A 27,777-nucleotide genomic window follows, 5' to 3' on the forward strand; every position below is an offset into this window, starting at 1 on the left:
AACCTTGGTAATCACCCAGTGCAGCGCTCTAGCCAGTGCTTCACCACCGTGTTTAAACAGCTCTCCTGGTAGTTGGTCAACTCCAGGGGCTTTGTTGTTTTTCAGCCGGCCGATCTCCTCCTGGATTTCCTGGAGATTCAGAGCCGGAAGTCGCATGTCCTGCGCGCGTGCTCCTAGGTTCATTACCATACCGCCACCATTGTCTGCCATATCGCCATTCAGGTGCTCTTCGTAGTGCTGCCACCACCTTTGGATCACCTCACGCTCGTTCGTAAGAAGGTTCCCGTTTATGTCCTTACACATATCAGGCTGTGGCACGTGGCCCTTACGTGAACGGTTCAACTTCTCATAGAACTTTCGTGCGTTATTAGCGCGGTACAGTTCCTCCGCCTCTTCACGGTCTCGATCTTCCTGCTGGCGCTTTTTCCTCCGGAAAATCGAGTTTTGTCTGTTCCGCGCCCGTTTGTATCGTGCCTCGTTCGCCCTCGTGCGGTGTTGCAGCAATCTCGCCCATGCTGCATTCTTCTCCTCAACTAACTGCTCACATTCGCCGTCATACCAGTCGTTTCTCTGATCCGGAGCCACCGTGCCTAGTGCAGCAGTTGCGGTGCTTCCAATGGCGGATCGAATATCTCTCAAGCCATCTTCAAGAGATGCTGCGCCTAGCTGCTCTTCCGTTGGGAGTGCCACTTCCAGCTGCTGCGCGTAGTCTTGGGCTAGTCTACCGTCTTGTAGCCGCCCAATGTTAAGCCGCGGCGGACGACTCCGACGCGTGTTGATCACCGTCGAGAGTTTTGAGCGCAGACATACTGCGACGAGGTAGTGGTCGGATTCAATATTCGCACTGCGGTAAGTGCGTACGTTCGTGATGTCGGAGAAGAATTTACCGTCGATTAGAACGTGGTCGATTTGGTTTTCCGTTACTTGATTAGGTGATTTCCATGTGGCCTTGTGGATATTCTTGCGGGGAAGAAAGTGCTTCGGACTACCATTCCGCGGGAGGCTGCAAAGTTTATGCATCGTTGGCCGTTGTCGTTCGATACGGTATGCAGACTATCCGGTCCGATGACCGGTCTATACATTTCCTCCCTTCCTACCTGAGCGTTCATGTCACCGATGACGATTTTGACGTCCCGCAGTGGGCATCCATCGTATGTCTGCTCCAGCTGCGCATAGAACGCTTCTTTCTCGTCGTCGGATCTCCCTTCGTGTGGGCAGTGCACGTTGATGATGCTATAGTTGAAGAATCGGCCTTTTTCCTCAGCTTGCACATCCTTGCGTTGATTGGCTTGCACTCAATCACGCGTTGGCGCATCTTTCCCGGTTCCCGGCTCGTTGATGGTGTCACAGCTTTGGTAGAAGGTAGCCGCTCGATGCCCGCTTTTCCACACTTTCTGTCCTGTCCAGCAGATTTCCTGCATATATAAGTTCAACGGCCTTTTACTGATAGCCCATCATAGAATATTGTAGCGATTGAAAAGCTGTGAGCGGGAATCATGTAACAGTATGAGAAGATTTACACAAATATAAATAAAAATACATTGTTAACCGGAACAATGTGGACGGCATTCAAGGCCTGTGTCACTTTGAATATCTATGCTTTATTTAAGTCGTATCTTTTATTTCTGAGTTCAGGCCTTGAACCATTCTGTCTCTTCGATTCCAATCGGTATTCTCCGGATAGGCTTAATTAAAGCTAATCCCGATATCATATTTAGCTGCAGAAAAAGCTTCGAATTGATAATCACTTAAAATAAAAAGATATTAAATATTCGTCAGACACATCTGAAAAAATAGAAACAGTTTTACTGAATTGGTTTGGATTTTAAAACCACGCAAATTTTTTTGACATATTACTTTCTTAGCACGCCTCTAAGGCTGCTATGATTGCCCTATAAAATCTGTACACAGCATGTGTCAAATTTAAATTACCACAGTTGTTTTATGGCTAGCGTAAAAAGCTGGATAATTGTGAAGAATGCAAAGTAATGGAATTAAATAATTCATTACAAGTGAAGACATTCCACAAAATAAGCACACACATTTTCTTTCATTGGATTTTTTTTAAATAACGTTTTGGCATTTCATTGTTTTGCAAAAATAATTGCCCCTTCAATTTGGAATATTCGGCCAAAAGATAATAAAAAGCGACTTAATATTTGAAAATTATTTGCATTCCCGAGCAGGAGGGACGACCTCGATAACAGAAATTGTTATGATTTAGCCTTGCATAAGAGGTAAAATACAAAAAAATAATACCAAAACTTATATACTTGAGGCATACCATGCTTAGGTATTTCAATACCAAACGAATAATAATTGATTATGCATTTGGTATTTAAATTCAATTTAATAACTGAGTTTGTTATGGCTTAAGTAATGTGGATATTAGTTTTTGGTATTATTCCTTTGGTATTTTACCTCTTAAGCAGGGCTAGTTCATAACAGAGTATGGTATCAAAAACAAAATTAAATATTATTGAGCCAATTTCTCCTGCTCAGGTTGGCCGTATTAACTTCATATAAAAGTCAATTTTTGTCACTGCAGCTTATTATGCAGCTGAAAGTCACTATTTACTCCCTTTTTTCACCAGTGTTGATCACTAAAGTCACTATTTTGAGTGGCATTGGCCGCTACCAGCCCTGTGCACAATATTATGATTATTATGATTTTTATGCTTGTCATACTTATTACATTCATTATAATACAATAATGGAATCCATAAGAGTGAACAGTAGTTGAAACACTAAATAAAAACATACTCATTACCCACACAAAAGAAAGTAATGAAAAATAAACGCTACCGCCATCGGGGGTGACAATGGGCCTGGGGGGTGAGAATGGGTCATCGCTCTCACCGGCAGCATGGAGGTCGTAGAGCAAAATTGTTCAAAAAATTATCTTATATTTTAGTCTTCTTGCCCTCAGATACATTCAATCCATTCTAAAAGCATTCTAAGTAGTTGAAACAGTGACCCATTCTCACCCCCATTTGACCCATTGTCACCCCCGATGACGGTATATTAAATAAACGTAAATTAACAAAATATGTCTGGCTGTGCATTCTTATTTAACCTCAAATTGAGATAAAATAAGGGTTGCTGGTTGACATTAGCTTTCCGATTACTATCGATGTGGTTGAACAGCCGTGAATATATCCTTATTTTCGATTTCAATCCCAACCTTCTATTGTACTTTCCTTACGTTAACTAAATGATGACGCAGGCGCATAATCCAAAATACAAATGGACAATCGCTCACTTTGATTGATTGATTGTTTATTCTCGCGAAGGATGAACAATTGAACAAGATAAGGTAATGCTAATACTGTTGTATAGAAGCTACATAGGTCACATCACTTTCCATGGTGAATCCCAATTTATGCTACTGATTACCATTTAACTAACACAACTTCCTTCCAATGGTTGTTGTGGAGATGCAGAGGTATTTTCGGTCTCTAGTAGCAACAATAACCACACACTAACATTCCCATCACGAAGTATCGCAGCCTAGTCAGTTCCCTGACGTACATTGCGGTATGCGCACGACCTGACATCTCTACCAGTGCCGCAATTCTGGGCCGTAAGTTCAGTGAACCGTTTGAGCGAGATTGGACCACGGGACTGACACTTGTATACTTCCACCACAGTTCGTTTCGTAGCCAACATTGAAAATTCCGCACTGACAGCCATAAGGAGAATAATGTGAAAGAAAGAGATAGGTGCGTTTCACACTGACAGTTTCATAAACGACAAGGAGAAGAAACGAGACTGCATCTATACTACGAAAACACAACCAAAACATCAGACCCTCGGATTGGACAGCAGCGAAGCGTGTACTTCGGTACCGTCAACTGGGGGGAAGATGATCATTTTTAAGACAAAACATGGAATAACAATGTGTGTTTACATTTTAAATCGAAACAAATATTTTCAAAACATGTACTGCTATACGTTGCAATAATCAACAACTTTAGTTTTCTGAAATGCGTTCGCATTTATGAAAATAAATTAAATTATCACACATTTTTTGAATAATCTGGTTTGGGGTGAAGTTGATCAAGACAGCTCTACTAAAACCATTGTGACCTAGTAGTCAAAATACACTAGGTTATTTGTATGAATGTTGAATTTACTACGTAAAGAAGTCTAAGAAGTCAATATTTGAAACGAAAATAGCTTCATTTATGACTATCTCTCTCTTTATTATCCAAAATACATTTTCATGATTATAATCGAAAACTCGGATTTCTACCTAGCGGTAACATTACTTGAACGGAGAATATTGTTGACTACCGTTTCATAAAAAAATTGGCACTTTTGACTGACACATCAAATGATCATCTTCACCTCTATGATCATCTTCCCCAGTTGACGGTACTTCAAGTATACTGCAGATTGAAAGCTTAGGCTAGGTAAATCAAACGAAGGTGAACTCGAAGCTTTTTCCGACTCGTATTGGGCGGGAGATCCAGGAACTCGAAAGTCTACCACAGGGTTCGTCGTCTTTGATGCAGGACGAGCTATCTCTTGGGGGAGCAGCCGTCAGGATTGCGTTAAGGGCCCTACACACGCTCCGACATGTTGTACAACTTTGACTCCGCCTCCAAGAAATTTGGTACGGTCGGAGTGGAGTCGGACCGTCTGTGGGCAGGTTGTACTATACAACAGTCGTACAACTTGCCCACAGGCAGACGGTCCAACTTTACTCCGACGGAACCAAATTTCCTGGGTTAGTTGTACAACATGTCGGAGCGTGTATGGGCCCCCTTAGCCTCTCGTCCGTGGAGGCAGAATATATGGCGCTAGGGGAGTCGTGCCAGGAGGTTCTTTGGATGTGGCACTTGCTCGAGGACCTGGGCGAGGTTCAGGAGAAAACTACCGTCATACACGAAGACAATCTTTGTACGAACTGATAAGGACAACAGAAAATCTAAACATATCAATACGAAAGAGTGTTTTATTCGTGATCTGTGCAAACGAGAAGTGAGAAGGAGTATTGCCCGACCGAGCGAAGTAATGAGGGCAGACGGGTTCACCAAACCATTGGGGAACGTGGAGCGAACGAACGGCTTCGTCACTTCTATCGGTCTTCATGGCAGCCGAGGACATTCCGCTGAGGAGAAGTGATAGATTAAGAGCGGTTCCTCCTTGTCACGCATTCGCGCCTCTATGTTTTGGCGCAACTCTATTTGTATTCCTTTACGCTACCTGCGCTTCATAATGTACTTTGCATTTTCCCTTAATAAAAACCGATTGTTGAAACCGCGTGTGTTTTTATCAACCGAAGAGAAAACATTCCGTCCCGGGTTTAATTCCTTTTTGCCGACGTGGATCCACTGTGAACCTCTCCTCTTTGACCCACATTTTCACACTTCAGATGAACGGATATCAATCACACTATTTTAGCTTTCATATTAAATTCACAATTATCATGGTGCATAGCGATACGATTAAACAAAACTTTTTGGGACAATATAAGGAGCACTTTGCCAAATATCAGCTCACGATTTTCATCAAAAGCAGCATATTATAATTACCTTACGGCCTTTCATGGGCTGAAAAGCATCCAGCACCAGAGACCCTAGACCTATACCCTAGACTGAGAAAGCCATAAAAACTTCAATTCAAAGGAAATTTATCTGACTTTCCAAAAGAAAATAATTCTCCTAATTTTCAAAAGTAATTTGTCTTAATTTCTAAACGAATGTCCTCCACAGTTTAAAAATAAACAAGGAGTTAAGTAGAATTATACAAAATTGGCACTCACTTCTAGGGGTGCGGCAAAGATGTATTGTATAACAGCTTCTGTTTCTCATCGTAATTAACAAGAATACTGTAGGTACCAAAGCAAAGGATGTAAACACGGGCGATCTCTTCCAAACTTGTGGAGTTGAGACAAACAGTGGAAAATGATCTGGAGATCCAAACAGACTAGTCGATTAGACGTGGAATCTCCTTGTTGTACACCAGAGAAACGGCGAAACGCCAATCGATATCTTCGGTTTTTAATTTGGCCCTCACAACTGTGGTCTCAGAATGCTGAACTACGTAAATGGGTGTGTGTCGAAGAATGATTGCACCAATCACCTTTACAATTTATTCTTGAACGATGAGTCCGGCGAATTTTGCATCAGGGTGTTTGAGTTTTGAGAACTCAAGTTTTCCCCGAACACTCTGCCCTCCAGTTAATATTTTCGAGGGAAAATTCTATGTCGGCGTGTTATAAGCATCGATGAACTGTGTGCTTAAGAGGTGAGCCAGCCTAGGGCTTAAAACCTCTGAAATAAAGACAAAAAACTGTGTGTTTTGAACATGGTCGGTCATGATGCATTACTCTTCTGAGAAATATTGCTATCCCATGTGGCACAGTTTAGAAGGATTTGGGGGCAGCAATATGACTGGATTTGGTCGCATATGAGTCACAGTGACGGGTATGTGACAAGTGTGCTACTCGGGTATGCGACAGGCCATAATGGATTGGAAAGAAAGCTTTCTTGTAACTCAAGTAAAGAATGCTCTGGAAATTTTTTTTCACTTCGTTCAGTAACTGTCTGATTATGGTAGAAACATGATAGATGAAAATATTGAAAGAAGTCAATCACCCATATTCTTGTTTATGTTTGAATGCACTTTCGAACGAAAATTGTTGCGCATTATAATTCCAAAGTATTCGGATTCGTTTGAAAGTATCGTTCGTACGTAAACAAGAATATGGGTGACTATATGCAGTGCTATTAATGCACAAACGCAAGTTGATCTACCACACTTCCACATGCTGAAGAGGCAACAATGTATGTGAATGACTACTAGTCACAACAAGTAGAAACAGTTCCCGACGGATCGAGCTTTCTCTTTGAATGAAAATCGATTGCTAAACAAACAACTACCCTCTTGAATTTCCTTTTTTCAGCCTCTCCCCTACCTTTCTTTCATCAGCGCTCGCCCACGTATCCGTTTGTTGATTCGTCCCATACGACAAAATAAACAACATCCGCCCGACCGCGCTCGTTCCGTATCAGCCGCTATTTTGGGACGATCGATGATCCGATCGATTGTCTAATTGATTAATTGTTTTCCAACGATCGACGACGGTAGCATCTGCCGCATATACACAAACTTCCGGTTACAGAGATAGAAAGCTTACGCAACCTTGCGTAACCTGTCCCGGTCGTCGTGTGCTCTCGGTTTCAACGCTTCGGATTCAAACGACGTCAAGATGACTCAACCCCCCGCTGACGATCGATCGATGGTTAACCATCATTCGATCGCACCCCACTCAATGATGAACCACCCAACAACGTGACAATAACAAATAAGTGGGGCCGTCGCACAGCGCGGAGATCAAAGGAACCCGCCCCGGTTGCCAATGCGACCTAACTAGCGTGTGAAAATCGATTTGTCCACCTTGAACGTGTGTGCGTGATCGTGACCACTTACCCATGGCTTTCTTAGGGCTGATCGGTGCCGTTCCACCGCCGTAGAAGCCCGAATCGTGGCTGCTGGTGCTGGTGCTGCGAACCTCGTGGTTCCCAATGTTCTTATCATTCTCGCCGTCCTCGTCGTTCGGGAGCTGGACACTGTCGTTGTTGTTCTCATCCCGGCTGATCGTGGAGCCCCCCTTGGGCTCCGAATGCAACGGGATCACCATCGGATTGTCATAGATATCACTGCCCACGTCACTGGTTTTGCTGCCGGATTTCTCATGCTTCTTCTTGCTGTTGTGTCCGCGGCTGCTGTTGACGCTGCTGTCGGTGCCCAGATCGGACGAAGCGTCCACCGTAGACGCAGTCCCCGATGAGGTCTGGTCAGTGGCGGAGCCGGATTCGTCCTCGCTGCCACTGCTGCTGCTGCTGGTGAGGTCCGCATGGCGGTTGTGCCTGTGTCCGTGCCGCTTCACCTTCCACAGAGGCCTCGGACGTGCCACCAACACGATCGGACATTTCTCCTCCTTGGAGTAGCATTTGCGCATCTGCTCGAAGCTCAGCTTGACGCGCTTCTGCGGGTCGAACTTCTTCTTCTCCGGCTTATCGTTGGCCATTTCCTCCTCCTCCGATGACCAGTCGTCCTCGATACCTGAAAACGATGTCTCCGAACCGGTTCGATCTTCCTCGTCTTCCTCGCTACTGCTGCTGGAAGAGTACCGTCTGGTCACTTGCTTTTTGCTCGGTTTTCGATCCGCACCCTTCGACACCTGTTTCTTGACTGATTGATCACTGGCGGGCACCGTCGATAGATCACTTAAATTGGACACGACGCCAAATTTATTCTTCGTCAACGCGAGTTCTTCCGCCTTCGGTCCGTCGTCGGCGGTTGATGGCTTCTTCGTCGTAGCCGCCGCCGCCGTCGTCGCAGTTTGTTTGTTTACCGGAAGCTTTGGCGAATCGGCGGGCGGTGGTGTGTCTTGTTGGCACTTGGCGCAGTCCTTTATCTCCACCTCAAGCTTCGCGCCCATATTGAGCGTAATTTGGTTCACTTTGGCTTTAATTTTTTCGGCGTTTTCCTGCGCCAGCCGGCGTTTCTCGGCTTCTTCGACCTTGGCGGCATCCGGTTGCAGCGGCGGTGACTTCGATTTCACCACCTTTATCACTTTTTTCACGATCTTCGTCTTTTTGGGTTCGGCTTCCGATGGTTTGGGATCAACGGCCGGCTGCGGCTCAGATTGTTGTTTCCCTTTCGGGGTGGCTTCCGGTTTGACGGTGGGATCTTGCGATGGAGTTTCCTGCTTGGTTGGTGATGGTTTCTTAGGGGTTTTCTGTACCTGTGCCAGTTTCTTCTCAGCCTCGGCGGCGATTGTGGGTGCTACGGATTTGATTAGCTCCTTAGGGGATAGATTCTGAACTTTAAGTTGTTTAGGAGAGTTCGGTGGTGATAACGGTTGGAGCTTGTTAGGACTGTCAGTAGTTTTTTGTTGCTCTTGAGAGGATTCCTTTGTTGCCACATCTGGTATCTTTTTCTTGAGGCCTAGAAAACCAGTCTTTGGTAATTCTTCAGTTATTCCGTTAGCTTTTATCGGTTCTTTAGTGTTTTGTGCAGCAGCCTTCTTTAGACCGAATAGACCGAGCTTCTGTTCCACCTTCGATGGTTCTTTTGTCATTTCCTTGGGTTCAACCACTTCAGTCTTCTTCAAACCACCGATTCCTATATTTGGTGGCACTTCTGATATTTTGGTCGCTTTCGGTAGTTCCTTCGGTGAATCATTTGCCTTTTGAGCCTTTCCAAGTATTAGTCCTGATTTAGGTTCTTCTTTAACATCATCAGTCTTTTGCAAATCTTTCGAAGAATCCTTGGATTCAACCGTTGAAGCTGTTGATGGGCTGGACAATAGTTTTTCGGCCACTTTTGTGGGCTTCAATGGCTGTTTTGTAGTTTCCACAGGTTGAACTATTGTATTCGCTTTTGCATCAAGACAATTTGATTTTATAGGTTCCTGGAGTTTTTGTATTTGTGTTTTGATGTCTTTCAGAGGTTCTTTATCTTCTGTCGATGAAGTCTTTTTAATACCGATTAAATCCTTTTTAGATTCCTCAAGTTGGTTATTAGTCTGGAGTGTTTTTTTATCTTCTTTGTTAGAATTATCCACCGTGGATTTTTTCTGATCAATTGGTTCTTTTCTGACAGTGTCGATTTTTTCTATCAGTGCCTTATTTCCCTCATTTTTGACTGCGACATTCGTCTCCTGCTGCTTCAGTACTTTCTTCATCCCAGGCAACTTGCCGTCCTCCAACTTCACCGGCGTCACCTCGAATGCCTTCCGCGCGACCGCTGCCACTTCTTCGGCCGGCTTCGGCCACTGAGGCATCTCTGCAGCCGCAGCAGGCGGTGACGCCATCACCTTGGTGCTCACATTCTTCGACGTCGTCTGCTGCTCGACCGGTTCGTCCTCTTCCTCGACATCCTGCTGCTCGCCGAACTTCAGCAGCACCATCTGGTTCCGCCGCTCGATGTTTTGCTTTCGGCGCGCGAACGAAACCGTCTCTCGCGTTCCGATGTTGCTCCAGAAGTCCTCTTCCTGTTGTTGTTCCGGCGAGAGCGGTAGATTAAGTTGGGTGGTTTTCTTGCGCGTGTTGACCGGTTTGAGAAGGGGTTTTGGCTTCGGAACCTCTGCGGGGGGAGCGACGGTGGAAGCAGCCTTGGGAAGCTGTTCCGGAGCGGATGCTTTCGGAACAGCTTCGGCGGCTGTGTCGGGTTTTGGCGGAGGACATTTGGTTTTCGGGGATGCGGGCTTGGGGGGTTCTTGAGCAGTTCCGAGCGTCTTCTTGAGTGGTTTTGTGGGTGTTGGTGGTGGCGTGAGATCACTTGGGAGATCCAGATCTTGGGGAGTTTGCTTAAGTGCAGGCTTCTTGAAAGCGGGGATTTCCGGGACGGTGAATACGTTGGAGGACTTCGGAGTTGGACTGACTTCTGGCGTATCTGGGGTAAGTTTTTTGAGAGGAAGCGTTGGCGATGCTCGAGACTCTTTTGATTTCAGTAAGTCATCGACTTTGGTTGTTTTGCTGACATGTTCTTTGACCTGTGGTTTCGGTGAATCTGTTAGTTCTTTATTGGTCTTCGCGTTGACTTCACACGACGATTCCAACGGAGTCTTCTTGAGCGCTAACTTCGGAGATCCCGGAAGATTTTTCGGGACTATAAGATCTTTGCTAATTTTATCCTCTATCGAGGACAATTTTTGGTTCGTTTCCACCTTCGGTTTTGTGATCTTCTCGACAGGCTTTAGTAACTTTGTATCGTCTGTTGATTCCACCTTTGCGACGTCGTTGGCTGTAGCATTCTTCTTAAGAAGAGGACTAGATTCACGTGTCTCTTTGGCCCACTTTTTAAGAACGGGCTTTGGAGAGTCCTTCGAATCTTTGACTCCCGGCGAATCCTTCGTGGACTCTGAAATCTTGGCAGCATCCTGCAGAGTAAGCTTTCCAGGCTTTGAAGGATCGATTTTCTCGATTTCTTTCGTAGGTTGCTTCTCCGATTTCATCTCAGTCTTTTCCATTGGTTTGATCTCCTCCTTAGAATGACTCTCAACCGCAACATCCTGCTTAGTTTCAGTCTTCGTGGTTTCTTCCTTTGCAGTGACGGCGTCAGCCGTAAGAACCTCAGTTGGGAGCTTTCGCTCAGTGAGCTTCGTCAGCTTGTCCATCTTCCTCTGCAGCTCCAAAATCTTCTTCCTCTCAGCCAGATCGCTAAGAGATTTTTTCTCCGGTGGCTCTGGCTTTTTATCTGTCGGTGGCTGCGGTTGTTCGAGTTTTCGGGTGGGTTCCTCAAGTGAAGCCACCTTCGTTTCCGGTAGGTCGATGATCAGAACTTCAATTTTCTGAACCGGGGAACCGGATTCCAGTTCAATGGTTTTGGCGGTAGCCTTCTTGATCGTTTTCTTAGGAGGAGTGACATCCTGATCTTCCGGGTGCTTCTTTTTCTTGGGCAGTTTGAAAACTGTGCATTCTTCGATTGACTCCACTTCTGCCAAAATTTTCGGAGGAGCGGAGTTCTCGATCGTGGGGGAATCGATGGTAATTTTGAGCGGGAGACCGGAGGTGTCCAACTGATCTAGCTCTACATTATTGTCGACATCAATTTTCGGTAGTGGTTTGGTACGCGTTCGCTTGATTTTTTTCTGTTTCTTCTTCTCTGGAACTTCGACGACGGACTCAACAATCTGCTGCTCAAGAGCTTCTTTGAGCCGGTCTTCCAGATCATCATTGAGGATGCCATTGGAATTCTGAAGCTCTTGCTGGAATTGGACGATTTCGTCTTCAATAATTTGGGAAGCTCGCCGCCGAAGTTCACCGGCATTGAGATCGTCGTCCAGTTTATCCGAGTTTATATCTGCGCAGATTTCGTGGAAGCTGGGAATTTTAACACCGCTTTTACGACGAATAGTGCCGCGACGCATCATGACCGGAGGTGCCGCGATTATCTGCTCAAGTAGAATTGGGGCCTCCTCGCCCTCGCGGATCAGATGTTTCTCCATCAACAGTTCGCCAGGACTTTTGCTAGGCTCAGATTTTTTAGGACGCAGTGAAAGTTCGTCTCGGAATTGGTCCCTCCAAGACGTTGTCTTAGGTTGCGGTTCCTTGTAGAGTAGCATACCTTCTTCGTAGGACGGTTCTGGTTCTGGTGAGTGACGGGGAGTCTTGCGTTCAGTGCTTCCTCGGCTGCCGCGAGACTTACTTCGAGCACGGAGTGTGTTGAGCCGCACAACGGCTCGGTTGCGATTGATAGTGGATTGTTGCCTTCGCTGTTCGACACGTTCCATAAGTTCTTGGTCGCGAGCACTCATAGTGGTTGTTGTAGGGGTTGAGGAAATGGGAGCTGGTGCAGGAGACACCACGGAGTTGTTGTTCCGATCAGGAGAGGATGAAGTGGTCGGGGATGACGGAAGGAACCTTTTCGGGGTGTGATCTCGGACATAGCGACTGGCTGAAACATCGATGTCTGCAGTGTTGATGACACGTCGTGGCTTCTGATAGGTCGGTGAAGTGTGAGGATGATATTTAGACGAGTTGGCTCGCGTCAAAGCCGTTACCCTGGCCGAAGTGAGTGGAGTCTCTGTGATTGGGGTCAGCTTTGGGACGTATCCTCTAGAGAAGGACGGTATGCGGCCCACGATCACGGGACTCTGAAATCCTCGGGATATACCAACGTAACTTGGGGCCGTGTAGCTGCTGGACGATAGAATGGTCGACGAAAGTGGGGCCGGAAGGACCGGCGTGTTGCCGATGTAGTTATGGTAGAGCTCCGAATACAGCGGCATGATTGATCCGTTCAAGAAACCACTTCACAAACACAAAACCAAGCAATAACGTGCATGAGGCGAATAGTAAATTTATTTTTCTGTTAGAATTCACTGAAGCACTATTTTTGAACTTCTAAACTTTCTTTTTTAAAAACTTTTAGACTTCTTTGTGTCATGTGCTTAAATACATTTATTATCTGAAACTTCCCTTATCTGGCAAATATCGAAAAACACATTCGTTTCTTCATTTTTTCTTTGTCATCATCATTCACCATTTCACTCATAATGCACAAGGAAACCCACTGCACCTGCACTCATCAACGCCTCCTTAAATCTTCTCCAAATCGCAGTAGACTGCTCATTCCACGGACACAGATCTAAGTAGCCGTTGCGTTGTGCCTACCGAATGTAGTGCACGAGCAAGTGCAAGCCACCGAAAAAAAAAACACCTCAAGAGGGCACACGAAAGTGAAAATTATTTAAATATTTCCCTGCCGCCATCGACTGCCTTATCTACACGGACGTGAACCGCCGCCGCCGTCGTCGGTCGATCGTTCTTTTCAATTTTTGCCCGCAGGATCTAAAATAGAACAACACCGCAGAGCCGCGCGCGAAATCGGTCTTTTTTTCCAACGAACCTGCGCGCACACGCCCACCCTGTCGACGTTCCACCGCGAACGCTGCGGTCCCGCTCCACCGCTCCACCAATGACGTCCGCGCGCGCACACACTCTCACACACACCTGTCACCTGCTTCTTCTGTGTGTAATTCACTTTGATTGAACCGAACCGTTTCCTTAACTCCTGTCACCTGTCGTCGTTGGGCCTTCTTGTTCTTCTTCTCCCTGGCAAGGGTTGCGTTACCGCCGGGGACAGCAGTGCTTCTGCACACGGGAGAACCGACTCGGTCAACGGATACTCGCGGACTGATCCAAGCCGGTGGCGAGAATTTCCCACCCAGCGATTTGCGTGCGATTTTCCGTTTCTGTTTTGGGGGAGAAAAGCTCAGATTTCGGTGAGAAAAATCTCCGACCATAGACCGGGAGCTGCGCGGTCGGATACTCTCCGTGTGTCTAGCCAAAGATCCAAGTGCGCGGCGAACGCAATGTTGTTTTCCCTCGCGAATCGCGGGGAAATACCCTTCGAGGAATGGGAAAGTGAATTGCATTCTTCGTTCTGTTTTGCATCGCCTGCTGTTTTTTTTTCTTCTTAAATTCTAGTATCGTGAGTGGTGGAATAATTTATTGCCCATACTTTGTAGATCCGCAGCACATTTCGGGGAAAAATAGATTCGTTAATTTTAGTGCGAATTCTGAATTGGTGGCTCGTGTGTCTGCTGAGCTACGTATCTGTCTACCCTGTCCGTAGTCGGTCGGCAGTTGATGCGCGTTATCTCTTTTGACATTCCATTGTCCACTGATTGCCGCCCGCCGAACTGCGAGGTGAGTGCTTCAATTTTGTGCCGCGTGTTTTCGCTGAGGAGTCACAGAATGAAGTGGTCATCGTGTCGTTGTGAATCATATTTTCGAGTCCAAAAATATCGATGATGCCACCGGTAATACGTCCACCTATGTAGATGAAACACTTGCGAAACTGCCAGAGATCCGTCGATAGAAAGGACGGCAAGAAGGAATGTGATGTAACTGTGTGATGTAGAAGACTGACAAAGCTTGTTTTCGTTGGGTCGTTTATCTCGGGGAATAGATGTTAGATGTCCGGGGGAAAAAATGAACTGACGCTGTCAGTTCGCAACGGAAGAACAACAAAGAACTCTTGGAGGTATTTGAACGCGGACGTACAGCTGATTTTTGATTTTTGACCTAGTTTCCCTGCGCTTAGGAACGATTCCTGGTTGGTGTTGATGGAAATAAATTTCTCGGTGGGTGGTAATTAATGGGATGTTTTGTCAAGTTAATGGTCGGTGGTCAATTCTTGGTACATAAAATCCATTCGATAATTTACGACCTCAAGATGATAGAAAAAATGTAAAAATTTTACCCATGAAGGAGTTAAATGCCAAATGATTCCAAAACGCGTGAAACGTCGAGATCTAGTGTTCTATTGATTTTTCATATGAAAGAAAGTTTTGTCTCCTAGAAATATTTTTATTCTATAAAATAATTCTTAACGATTGCAATGCAAACTCCGACCATTTCGACCAATCAACTTTCTCGACCATATGACCATTTCGGCCAAATGACTTATTCGGCGAAAGTACATTTTTGGCAGTGACCCGTTCGGCCAAATTATATTTTCGGTCGAATGGCCTTTCTTCCCATTGACCATTTCGGCCATATGACTTACTAGGCCAAATTTTGGCATTTCTTTGCCATACGATTTATTTGGCCAAACGACCGTTTCAACCAAATGAACCATTCGAATATCGGTGATAATGCCGTTCTCGTTCGTTCAAAAGGATTGAGAAGCTTATAAGAAAAATCTAAAAAAGGACTTTTAGGTGGATATGTCTAATTTTTTACATTTGTTTAAACTTATTGTAAAATTGCCTGCCAAACACAACTTCTTGTAAGCAAATCGAATTCCAAAGAAGCGATTTTTCCTATACAGGTTTTGAATATAGTATTTTGGCCATAGCTTTTGAACTCATAGTGAGATCAGGCCGATTCTCCATAGAAAACAATGGGGTTGGATTCCCCGTCTAATGCAACTGGAAAAGCTTTTATAACTAAGGAACTTTCAGTATTTTGAATTCAATTTTAATTCAAAACGAAATCTTGTGAGAAAATTTCACTTGACTTCTGCTCATGCTGCAATAATTTGCAGCGACCACTCATCGAATGCTGCCATTTCGACCGATACCATCAAATGCAGTCACTATGAGCATGACATTTGTGGTGTTGAGACAATTTTCTCTAAATTTAAGGACGTACCTTTTGGAATCCTATTTCGCGTTTTCAAGAGCACCACTATCAATATTGAAGCAAAGAGCAGCTGTCATCTTTTTATTCTACGTTCGCTACGACGCAGCAAAGCCAAAAAAATCGTGTGCGGCCTTGTTTTCTTCAGTAATCAGAACGACCGACTGGTCATCGAAACTTTGTTCTGTTTAGTGTGGTCGATAATTAAAATAATTATCTTTCGTTCGAATGTGTTTGTTTAAAATCAATCAAACTACACACTATACACGGCATAGCGGTTACCAAAACGAACACTGCCACACTCCCTACCCCATATATCCAACATCCCAGTGATTTCTCGTGGAAGTGCAGATGACTCGTCGGCTTCTATCAAAGAAAGCATCATGTCAACATTTTCCTACAGTTTTAGCTCGAACAAGCAAGCGTGACGGTCGTTTTGTTACCTGCAAGTGCTTTTAGAGCTGTTTATTACGGTGAAAATTTCGGTCGAGTTATTGCCTTCATATTTGGTGGACTGGTTCTGGTCAGTGCGTTTTAGGCCCATACCAAATCGTGAGCCGATCCGACCACGGATTCCGGAGATACGGTGGTGTTGTGATTCTCCTCGGCCATTCATGCCGGTTCTTCCCCTCGCAGAGAGGCGGAATTGAACCGTGGCTGGACCCTTCCCGTACGGTGGGGAGGTCCCGGAAAACTTTCGAGTGCGCGAAGGGATCGTCAGGAAGGGCTGGACAGTGCATCCCGTCCAGCTAGTACGACTATAAGGTGGTAAAAAACCCAACTTAATTCACTGAGTAGTGATACTGCCTTTCTCGCCTTTAGCCAAGACACTAACCTTATATGGTAGTAATACAGTTCGATATACCATTTTCTTAATAACTTTTAATCGGAACGGCCGATCGTTAAAAAAATCAATAGTGATCGACTAGGCTTTACCACCATTTGAATGCAACTTGTTGAGAGAAAATCGATTAAGGATTATTATATGAAAAGTAGTCAAATGTTTTTCATAATTTTTGTGCACACACATACACACACATGTGTGTGCCTTTTTCACCCACAAGTGCAAACGCACCGAAAAGTTTTGATTTTCGGTACATTTTAATTGCTTCTGAAGTGCACTCCCGGCGGGAAGGCACACACGCGACCTTGTGTGAACTCGTGTTGTTGTGTTGTTTTTTTCTGCCCAGTGACGCTGTTTGCAGCCGCTCGGCCGGGAAAGAAGCAGTGGAGGCGCACGGTGGCCTATCCCGTGTGGTCAGGTGGAGACGCACAGTTGGTTGAGTCGCATGGTGGTAGTCTCGGGTGAAAGTGTTAAGGGTGAAAAACACCCCATCGGCGCGGTGGAGACGCATAGTCGCTAGTGCGGTTCTCTAATGACTTGAGCGAAGGGAGTGTTACGAACCATTTTGACTTCAACGATATTAGTGAGGCTAAAGGTTTTCAAAGGGGCGGCGAACCCAAAGTGACTTGCGCGGCGGGAGTGAGATAACTTTTTCCGACTGTTAACGAGGTGACTTGAGCGACTGAAATGAGACGAACTTTTTTTCGTCAGTGCGACGGAAAAGTACAGGCGTTAGTTCGGTTTTTTCAGGGCAAACCTCGTTTGCCATTTTTTAGTCAAATTCGGGACCAAACCCGAATACAGTCGTCTCGCACAGTAAATTTCAATAACCGCCCGTGCCGGTTGGCGGCGCGAGTGCGGGTGAAATGGAGTTGGCCACAGGCCACTTCCATCGCCTAGGGGACCCAGGGGGCCCCGATTATGGCAACCAATCTGCATCCAATCGCCGCGACGGCGAGTACACCGGTACGTCCGGTCCGCTGCAGGTCATGCGTCTGCAGGGCATCAACGGACCTCTACCTGCGAACCCCTTCCTCATTCGCAAATCCGTTGAGGCTTTCCTCGGCGGCACCATAGACGGAGCCAGTAGAGAAAACCGCGGAGCTACGTACGCGCTCAATGTACGCAGCAAAGCACAATTCCAAAAGTTGCTGACCATGAGCAAACTTGGCGACGGGACCTCGGTCTCTGTAGTTGAGCACCCGTTCCTAAATGTTTCAAAGTGCGTGGTGTCATGTGTCGACGCCATAGAGCTGTCGGATGAACATCTCCTGTCGGAACTCAAAGACCAAGGGGTCAAGGAGGTTTGCCGAATCAAGAAACGAACACCGGAGGGTAAGCTACACCCGCGATCGTTCTCACGTTTACTGGCACAGTCGTTCCCAGCCACGTCAACTTTGGATGGTCCAGATGTTCAACAAGAACCTATTACCCAAACCCAATGAGGTGTTTCCGCTGTTGGGACTTTGGCCATACCGGAAAGCGGTGTCCAAGCGCCGTGGAGATCTGCGGCAACTGTGGTAAGCACCACCCGGTGGACGAAGGAATAACCATTGACGATAACTCCACAACATCCCGCCAACGTTGCACCGACACCCAAGCCTGTAAATTCTGTCGAAACTGTAACCACCCAACATCAAGTAGAAAATGCCCACTCTACCTGAAGGGAGTCGAGGTTCAGCGCGTAAAAATTGACCGTGACATCTCCTACCCCGGTAAGACGCGCGGCTACAAAGCAAGACCATGCTGAGGGTGGCTGGGTTCGATTCCCGGTGCCGGTCTAGGCAATTTTCGGATTGGAAATTGTCTCGACTTCCTGGGCATAAAAGTATCATCGTGCTAGCCTCATGATATACGAATGCAAAAATGGTAACCTGGCTTAGAAACCTCGCAGTTAATAACTGTGGAAGTGCTTAATGAACACTAAGCTGCGAGGCGGCTCTGTCCCAGTGTGGGGATGTAATGCCAATAAGAAGAAGAAGAAGATCTCCTACCCCCAAGCCCGTAGGGAAGTGGAGACCCGCTCCGGATCCGGTCCAACAACTTCCTTCGCCAATGTGGCGGCCGCAAGCAAGGACCGCGAAATAGAGGGTCTCCGGAAGAAGATCGAGCAGCTACAAAAGGCCAACAAAGAGCCGGTGGTAGCCAACCGCATCGAAGCCGTGCAACAAAACGGGACAATCGAAGATCTGGTGAATAAAGTGGCCAAACTGACCGAAACTATCCCCAAGCTGCAAGAATCCCTGGAGGTCAAAGACAAGATCATCGAACGGCTAAGAAGGAGGGTGAAGGAGGATGCCAAGAACGAAGGTAACCAGGCGGACAAGCATGGCAAAGCAAAAGAGCAGAGCAAGGTCAAGGAGAACGCTTAAGACATTTTCAGCAGCAGCGACGACAGGTTAAAAGAAATCCTACATAGCTAAAAGGAATACTCAACAGCTTTCACCCAACGAAAATCGCATGTTGATTAATCACCCCAATAATTAATAATCAATTTTAAGACAGGTTGCGAATCTTTAGTCATGATCGTTAAACTTCCTTGAGGGCATCACTGAAATGTGCAGTGCAACATAGTAGCCTGAATTTGTGTGTGCTATCTTTCGCGCTACAAGCAGAAATGTTACCTGTTGATGAGTTATGCAATTAGCTCCAGAAAACTACGGTTTAGATTAAATTCGATTACTAATTACAGGGGCAATTAATCAACATGCGATTTTCACTGAGTGAAAGCTGTTGAGTATTCTTTTTAGCTATGTAGGTTTTCTTTTAACATGCACTTGATGGGGAACCGTCCTTAACAGTATAATGGAAAAATAAATTTCCCCATACTAATTTGCATGCAAACTTGAAACGGCTTGTGCTAAATTAGTTTTAATCCAAATGAGCTCAAATTTTCAGAGGACACTCAGAACATGGTAAAGAATCAGATGAACACTGTGGAGCAAAATCGATTTTTTGAACCACCCTAGTGCCCATCCACCACCCATAACATAATCCTTTTCCTACCCACCACCTTTCACTCCCCACCAAATTACCGGCAATTCCAACATTAAGGATCAACCTGAGCCTCACAGACGAGTACTAGTTACTCAAACTTTTTCCCTTTCCCCACCACGCATCCCACTCGTCTCAACCAGCAACACCCAAGTCGAGACCAACACCGACCAAGAACAAGAAAGCCCACCCATCGTCACTCCTCGACCACCAACACCCACCGCCATCAACATAATGGCCGCAGTTGAGCATCCGAGTAGCCGGGGCCCCGTCAGTGCGGAACACCCCTAGAGTCAGCCATCGACGTATCGCTAGCGTCGAGCACTATTGTAGGCAAGCTCCTCTGGTCCTCGGACGATGACCCGCGAGGAAGCGACCACATGCCCATCATGTTGGCGCTCAACGGCAAACCTGAAGAAATCTCCAGAAGACCGAGGTGGTTATACGATCGCGCCGACTGGGACGGCTATCAACGAGTAGTCGAGGCCGAGCTGGAAGCAAATCCACCAATATCAGCAACAGAGCCATCCGAAGTCATTCTCCGAGCGGCCGAAAGCTGCATACCAAAATTGAGCCCCAACCCAGGACGAAAGGCGGTACACTGGTGGAACCACACCGCCAAGAAAGCCGTCAAGCGTAGGCGCAAAGCTCTCCGAGCGCTAAAAAGGGGAAAAGACCGACTGCAAGCAGGACACCCTGACCTCGGAGAAATCCGGACGGATTACCAAGCCGCCCGCAACGAGTGCCGGCAAACCATCAGGGAAGAAAAAGAGAAGAGCTGGACAAACTTTCTGAACGGAATCAACAGCAACCAACCCTCCGCCGAGCTTTGGCGTCGAGTGAATCGCTTCCAAGGCAAGCGCAAAGCAAAAGGCATCTCCCTCAAGATCAACGGCACCGTACAACGCGAACCCTCCGCCTTAGCGGACGCCCTGGGTAACGAATTCGGAAGACATGCATCGTCCCGGGAATACCCGGATCACTTCCGGAAAACACACCGAGACCCATCCTCGGAAATCAGCGCGATCCAGATCCCACCGACATCGGAGAAGAATTCAACAGGCCCTTCACGTTCGCTGAGCTGGAGTACGCCCTCCAGAAGGGAAAGGGCAAGTCAGCCTGCCCCGACGACCAGGGCTACCCCATGTTGAAGCACCTGCCCATCGGCGGAAAAACACCTCCTCAGCTCCATCAACAAAGAGTGGCAAGAAGGAACGCTCCCGACACAATGGAAGTCCAGCTTCGTCGTGCCCATTCCGAAAGGCCGCGGCTCTCCCAACGACGTCGACAACTACCGACCCATTGCCCTCACCAGCGTAGTCTCCAAGATAATGGAGAGAATGGCCAATCGAAGGCTCATCGAGCTACTGGAGAAAGGCGGCCACCTGGATAACAGGCAACACGCGTTCCGACCAGGCAAGGGTGCCAACACCTACTTCGCCGCACTGGGTCAAATACTGGACGACACAAGAAGGAAAGGGCACCACGTCGAAATGGCATCGTTGGACCTCTCGGAGGCGTACAACTGCACCTGGACACCCGGTGTACTAAAAAACTGAAGTCGTGGGGATTACCGGCAACATGTTGCAGTTCATCAAAATTTCCTATCAGACCGAACCTTTAGGGTCCTGGTAGGAAACCAAACATCAAGAGCAACCAAGGAAGAAACCGGGGTCCCCAGGGCTCAGTAATTGCCGTCACCCTCTTCCTCATCGCGATGGAAGGCGTCTTCGACCGACTACCGAAAGGGATATACATCCTGGTGTACGCCGACGACGTCCTGCTGGTGGTTACAGGAAAGCACCCTAAAGCTACGCGGCGGAAACTACAAGCGGCCGTCAACGACGTGACAAAATGGGCCAAATCACCCGGCTACGTTATGTCTGCGGGTAAGTGTTCCCGAACCCATATATGCAGCATCAACCAACGACCTCCAACCCAACCCATCGCCATCGACAAAATCCCCATCCATACCAAGAAAACCTGCAAGATCCTCGGTGTCACAGTGGACAGGAAACTCAATTTCAGTGACCACTGCAACCGAGTACGGGGTGAATGTGCATCCAGAATCAACATCGTAAAGAGCATTTCAAAAAAAAAAGATCTAGGAGCGACCGCCCAACGCGGCTCCGAGTAGCGAATGCAATCATCTGCAGCCGACTCCTCTACGGCATCGAGCTGAGCATCCTCAACCTTGACAACCTCATCATCCTGCTAGGGCCAACATATAACAGGACTATCCGGATAGTCTCCGGACTGCTCCCGTCGACCCCGGCGGATGTGGCCTGCGCCGAGGCCGGTGTGCTACCCTTCCGTTTCCAAGCCACCGCCGCCCTCTGCAGCAGGGCCATCGGTCACTCCGAGAGAACAAAAGCAAGCCAAAACCACGACCACCTCAACGATAACGCCAACACGGCTCTCCACAACCTCTGCGGTAAAAACATCCCCAAGATCGCCGGCCTCCGACGCCTGGGACCGAGACACTGGCAAACCCCCCCTCCCAAAGTAGACCTCAAGCTCAAAGAACGCCTCTCAAGAAACCCAAACCCAGCTGTAGCACAGGAAACCTTCAAAAACCGCATCCGGGAAAGGTACCAGAAACACGACATCCGATTCACGGACGGCTCCAAGGCTGCCGGCAGAGTCGGCATCGGAATTTACTCCTCCACCCTCGATGAATCGTACCGACTGTCGGACCGTTGCACGGTCTACTCAGCTGAAGCAGCCGCAATCTTCAGGGCCATGGCCATACCCAGCACACTGCCGATCCTCATCGTTTCGGACTTGGCTAGTGTCCTACCCTAGTAGCACAATCCAGACCGATTTGGTTGCCGCAACTCAAATGTGACTAAATTCGGTTTCATAAGGGTTACAGAAACTTTTGTGCAACATGTGTGCTGCTCGGGTAACAGCCCTGGCGTCACCAGCCACACGGAAGAAATAAACTACCCAATAGTGAGTTTAATTCACCCAACCTCGAACATACGTACGTGAAGCCAAAATTGAGTAAGTAGGGTCGAAGTAGTTTGCCTTTACTCCCATGTCAAAAAAGTACCCAACGGAAAATTTATTGAACCAAATTTAAGTTTAATTCACTCAATTTCGACCTCAGGTAATGAAACTCAAAATTGGCTTCCCGTATTGAACTGGCGTCGTTGGATTATTTGGCTATTTTGTTTTTGACAACAAAAGAAAGAGTGGATGAAAGAGAAGAGAAAAAATAACTCAAAAGTAAGTTTAAAAATACTCAATTTTGGGTACTTTTTTTCTTCCGTGCAGCAAGCATCCATGGATCCAAGCGATCGAATCAGTAGCCAACCGCAACACCACGCTCTTCTGGGTACCCGGCCACGCAGGAATACCCGGCAACGAATATGCAAACGCACTGGCCAATCTCGGAAGAAGCGACGGCTTTATGAGCAGAGAAGTCCCGGCAGCGGACGCCAAACTGTGGGTAAAAACAGAAATCGCCACAGTATGGGCAAACGACTGGCGACAGCAGAGAAACTTCTGTCGCATGCTGTCGTGCTCTCCAGGCTGAGAACAGGCCACACCAACGTCACCAATAACTTGGGTGGCACCAGCTTCCATAACAGATGCGAGGAGTGTGATTGCACTCTGAACATCAACAACATCTTCGGCACATGCCCAATCAACCACACAGCCCGCACCAACAACAACATCTCCAATGCCTACTCGGCCCTGCAAAACAACCCGGACGAGAGGAACACAATCAACTTCCTCAAAGACGCCCATCTCTACACTAGAATATAACAGAAAACCTGGCATCACACCACGACAACCCAACGAATGAAGACCCCGCATCGAAACTGGACTATTCTCAAGAAACCACGGAACACGACCTGAACCCTCGAAAATAAACCGACCCGGCAACGAAATTGGACTACTCTCTCAAAAATGAAACACAAATCGAATTAACCCTGGTACCCCAATAGACCCGGCAACGACAATGGACACCCTCCGGAATACGCACCATCCATGGTGGAACACTGAAGATCTCCTTTTTTTTAATATTACAAAATTGCATCGGAACCCCTCCGGTCCGAAAGCCATTAAATATCTTGCAGCGGCACCCCTCCGGGCCACTCGACCATCACTAGAAGATAAAATTAGCCACGGCACCCCTCCGGGCCGCAAACAACAACTAGAATTACAAAATTTGTAAAAATGATATGTAATACCCTTTATATCTTTTTTCTGATACCAGAGGTGAGCCAGCCAAGGGCTGAAAACCTCTTAAATAAAGACGATAATAATAATAATAACATTTTCCTACCAATTCCTTAATTGACCTGCACTCGGACACGGCCGGCGCTGGGATTGCTTATTTTTGAGTCACCAGTTCTCACACATTGAAGATTAGTCCTTACACACTAGATGTTAGTCCCAAACTTCATCTGTTGGTTCTCTGTGTAATTACAGTTGACCTGGCAATAACCGAATAGCAACCATGGGAAGTCAATCATGCTTATGCTCATAATGTTCGATTTTTCATTTACAGCCTGGAAGATCCATAAAGTACGTCACGCAAAATTTGCCGATTTTCAACCCCCCCTCCCCCCTTCGTCACACGTTCTGTATTAAACCTCTAAAATTTTTATACGAGTTGTCACGCTACTCAGAAGCCCTCGCCGCCATGGAGCGTGACGTACTTTGTGGATGGCCCTACCATATTGATTCGCTTTATTCTTCCTTATACTCTACTTTCCTTTTGCACTACAATTTTAATTATTCCACTTCCTCAGCTCTTGAAAAAATATTAGTAAATTGTGTCCACGAGATTATCGTCTGCAACATTCCTCAAAACTATTTTGAATAAGTGATAGCTGATGCCAAATTCACAAGCAGATTCGTCATGTGCCACCACCGCCGCACCGATACGCCACAGTCTGCGACAGCCAACGAGAGAAATTTCAAGTATGCGGAGATCGACGCACCGCATCGTAAAGATTGTAGTTTCGATTTCATATGAGAGCCAAACGCAAAAATAAAGCAGCTGAGACATCATCACCGAGCATGCACAAAGCACATCTGAGAGCTGTTGATTGCAGTGATTGGTTGTGTGCACGTACAACGTGACGTGAAAATGTCTTCATTTTCTTTTGCACAACCGCATAAAAAGCGGGTGTGATGAATATTCAGAATTGTTTTGAGCAAACGATTTTCGACGGGTCGCGTGCCACTAGCTGCTATGGATTATCCGAAATCTCACAGCATCTCATCGAGTCTCAAGTCAGTCATTCGGCGAGTGAGCAAGTGCGCTGCTCCGGATGTTGGACAGGTGCGTAGGTGGATTGATTGGATACGATCCAGTCCGCTAGAATGTCGGTCATGTGAGAGGTGTGAACGGTTTTTCTGACTATAAATCAACACGAATTGAAGATTAGCACAATACGATCTGGGTCAGTCTAAACAACTCCACACGATAACCTCAGCTAATTAGACAAAATGTCTAGGAAAATTGGGTAACACAAAATCGTCATTGCGACATCTGTTCGGAATCTATCTTCGTGGAAATGTTTATATTTTCAACAAATTGCCTTGTTACAGTGGATAGGACGATATCCTAATTACGCAAGAGATTTTTCTTGGTTTGAAAACTCCTGCTGTTACCACGAGAAAAAAAAATTATCTTACATTTTTCCAATGAAGCATACAGACCCGTTCTCTTTCTTGAACCTTTTCCTTATTTACGTAATTAAAAAAAAAAGGCATTCCTGGGTCATAGTCTTAGTTGAACATTTTTATTTAAGTATGTTTGTCTGTGCTGGACCTATGTGAAGACTGCGCAGCACGACAGGTCCATTAAATGGTAGAATCTTTCCACAATCACCCAGCTGTCATAATAAACACCAATTTGGTGAGTTCGCGTGTCGGCCATCGTGAGTAATTCCCGCCGGTGCGGTGGCACGGTGCACAAATCCAGCGTAGTACGATAATGAATGTCGTAAATTTCCACTTCATGATGGGAATAAAAAAGTTCTTTTTTTCCTTCAGCTCGTTGGGTGCACATTCTCCTAAACGGAGCTATGACTTCACACCGGAGTTCATATTCCCGAATGTTTCGAACGCTGACAGACAGAATGGCGGGCAGGTCGGTGGACTCAATCTGTCAAATGGGGGCGAAATACATATCTACTCGCAGCACGCATGCATCGAATTCACCTGCGCGAACGTTGCCCCGCGGTGACCAACTACCACGGTTGTAGCAAGGAAATGTCAGTGACTTTTATGACATTATTGGAGTAATTTATGTGTTCTAATAAAAATAAGACATGTTTATTATAGCATTTATATATTGCCCATTCTTTAATTTGCTAACAAAAAATGCTGATCTGAGAAAGATGCACTAAAGATCCCCAGTCCCAATAGACAGCAGTAGAAGTGGGAAAAGTAGATACCCCTGGGGTATTTCGGATGTATTACAAATCCAATAAAATAATTGAAAAAGATTTGATAATTGTGTAATTTTGGTGTTTCAAAACATATTGAATCCTGTCCTCCACAACCAGCTGCGAAAAAAAATCAAGAGGACAAAACGTCAAATGACCAAATTTTCATTGCAATCTCCAATTCGAAACAAAATTTTGAATAATATGCTTCTGAACTAAAATCCAGTGTCTGATGGTACATTTCAAGACGTTCGGAAGCCTCCTTTCAAGAGGCTCGGAAGCCTCCTTTCAAGAGGCTCGGAAGCCTCCTTTCAAGAGGCTCGGAAGCCTCCTTTCAAGAGGCTCGGAAGCCTCCTTTCAAGAGGCTCGTGCCTCCTTTCAAGAGGATCAGGAAGCCCTAATTTCAAGAGGCTCGGAAGCCTCCTTTCAAGAGGCTCGTAAGCCTCCTTTCAAGAGGCTCAGAAGCCTCCTTTGAAGAGGCTCAGAGCCTCCTTTCAAGAGGCTCAGGCCTCCTTTCAAGAGGCTCAGAAGCCTCCTTTCAAGAGGCTCAGAAGCCTCCTTTCAAGAGGCTCAGAAGCCTCCTTTCAAGAGGCTCAGAAGCCTCCTTTCAAGAGGCTCAGAAGCCTCCTTTCAAGAGGCTCAGAAGCCTCCTTTCAAGAGGCTCAGAAGCCTCCTTTCAAGAGGCTCAGAAGCCTCCTTTCAAGAGGCTCAGAGCCTCCTTTCAAGAGGCTCAGGCCTCCTTTCAAGAGGCTCAGAAGCCTCCTTTCAAGAGGCTCAGAAGCCTCCTTTCAAGAGGCTCAGAAGCCTCCTTTCAAGAGGCTCAGAAGCCTCCTTTCAAGAGCTCAGAAGCCTCCTTTCAAGAGGCTCAGAAGCCTCCTTTCAAGAGGCTCAGGAAGCCTCCTTTCAAGAGGCTCAGAAGCCTCCTTTCAAGAGGCTCAAAACACCCTTCCAGGCTCAGAAGCCTTCTTTCAAGAGGCTCAGAAGCCTCCTTTCAAGAGGCTCAGAAGCCTCCTTTCAAGAGCTCAGAAGCCTCCTTTCAAGATGCTCAGAAGCCTCCTTTCAAGAGGCTCAGAGCCTCCTTTCAAGAGGCTCAAGCCTCCTTTCAAGAGACTCAGAAGCCTCCTTTCAAGAGACTCAGAAGCCTCCTTTCAAGAGACTCAGAAGCCTCCTTTCAAGAGGCTCAGGCCTCCTTTCAAGAGGCTCAGAGCCTCCTTTCAAGAGGCTCAGAGCCTCCTTTCAAGAGGCTCAGAGCCTCCTTTCAAGAGGCTCAGAAGCCTCCTTTCAAGAGGCTCAGGAAGCCTCCTTTCAAGAGGCTCAGAAGCCTCCTTTCAAGAGGCTCAGAGCCTCCTTTCAAGAGGCTCAGAGCCTCCTTTCAAGAGGCTCAGAAGCCTCCTTTCAAGAGGCCTCGGAAGAGGCTCAAAGCCTCCTTTCAAGAGGCTCAGGAAGCCTCCTTCCAAGAGGCTCAGGAAGCCTCCTTCCAAGAGGCTCAGAAGCCTCCTTCCAAGAGGCTCAGAAGCCTCCTTCCAAGAGGCTCAGGCCTCCTTCCAAGAGGCTCAGGCCTCCTTCAAGAGGCTCAGGCCTCCTTCCAAGAGGCTCAGGAAGCCTCCTTCCAAGAGGCTCAGAGCCTCCTTCCAAGAGGCTCCTTTCAAGAGGCTCAGGCCTCCTTTCAAGAGGCTCAGAGCCTCCTTTCAAGAGGCTCAGGCCTCCTTTCAAGAGGCTCAGAAGCCTCCTTTCAAGAGGCTCAGAGCCTCCTTTCAAGAGGCTCAGAAGCCTCCTTTCAAGAGGCTCAGAAGCCTCCTTTCAAGAGGCTCAGCCTCCTTTCAAGAGGCTCAGGCCTCCTTTCAAGAGCTCAGAAGCCTCCTTTCAAGAGGCTCAGAAGCCTCCTTTCAAGAGGCTCAAGCCTCCTTTCAAGAGG

General features: G+C 46.8%; 2 protein-coding genes across 3 annotated transcripts in view; one reads left to right on the forward strand and one right to left on the reverse strand.

The window, feature by feature from the left end:
• Positions 1–12,948, reverse strand: part of LOC134207052 (titin-like) — a 111,631-nt gene extending 98,683 nt beyond the window's left edge. The window contains exon 1 of one of the 2 annotated variants that reach the window (XM_062682782.1): positions 7,441–12,948. In XM_062682782.1, coding sequence (XP_062538766.1) covers positions 7,441–12,751 — 5,311 coding nt within the window. In that variant the 5' untranslated portion in view covers positions 12,752–12,948. The remainder of the gene's footprint in view (positions 1–7,440) is intronic. The other variant, XM_062682781.1, reaches the window with a different exon arrangement.
• A 7,841-nt stretch (positions 12,949–20,789) lies between these two features.
• LOC134207261 (uncharacterized) lies at positions 20,790–22,254 on the forward strand. The gene is made up of 3 exons (XM_062682982.1): positions 20,790–20,993; positions 21,074–21,506; positions 21,587–22,254. The coding sequence occupies exons 1-3, from the start codon at positions 20,790–20,792 to the stop codon at positions 22,252–22,254; spliced, it is 1,305 nt and encodes a 434-aa protein (XP_062538966.1).
• The last annotated feature ends 5,523 nt before the right edge of the window (positions 22,255–27,777 follow it).

This window comes from Armigeres subalbatus, chromosome 1 (genome assembly GCF_024139115.2).
Source record: "Armigeres subalbatus isolate Guangzhou_Male chromosome 1, GZ_Asu_2, whole genome shotgun sequence".
Taxonomy (NCBI): Eukaryota; Metazoa; Arthropoda; class Insecta; order Diptera; family Culicidae; genus Armigeres; species Armigeres subalbatus.

Coding starts and splice junctions, on each gene's coding strand:
- LOC134207261 (XM_062682982.1), top strand. CDS start 20,790: ATGGCCAATCGAAGGCTCATCGAGCTACTGGAGAAAGGCGGCCACCTG. Junction 20,994..21,073: donor ACTGCACCTGGACACCCGGT/GTACTAAAAAAC, acceptor CCGAACCTTTAG/GGTCCTGGTAGGAAACCAAA. Junction 21,507..21,586: donor CAACCGAGTACGGGGTGAAT/GTGCATCCAGAA, acceptor GGCTCCGAGTAG/CGAATGCAATCATCTGCAGC.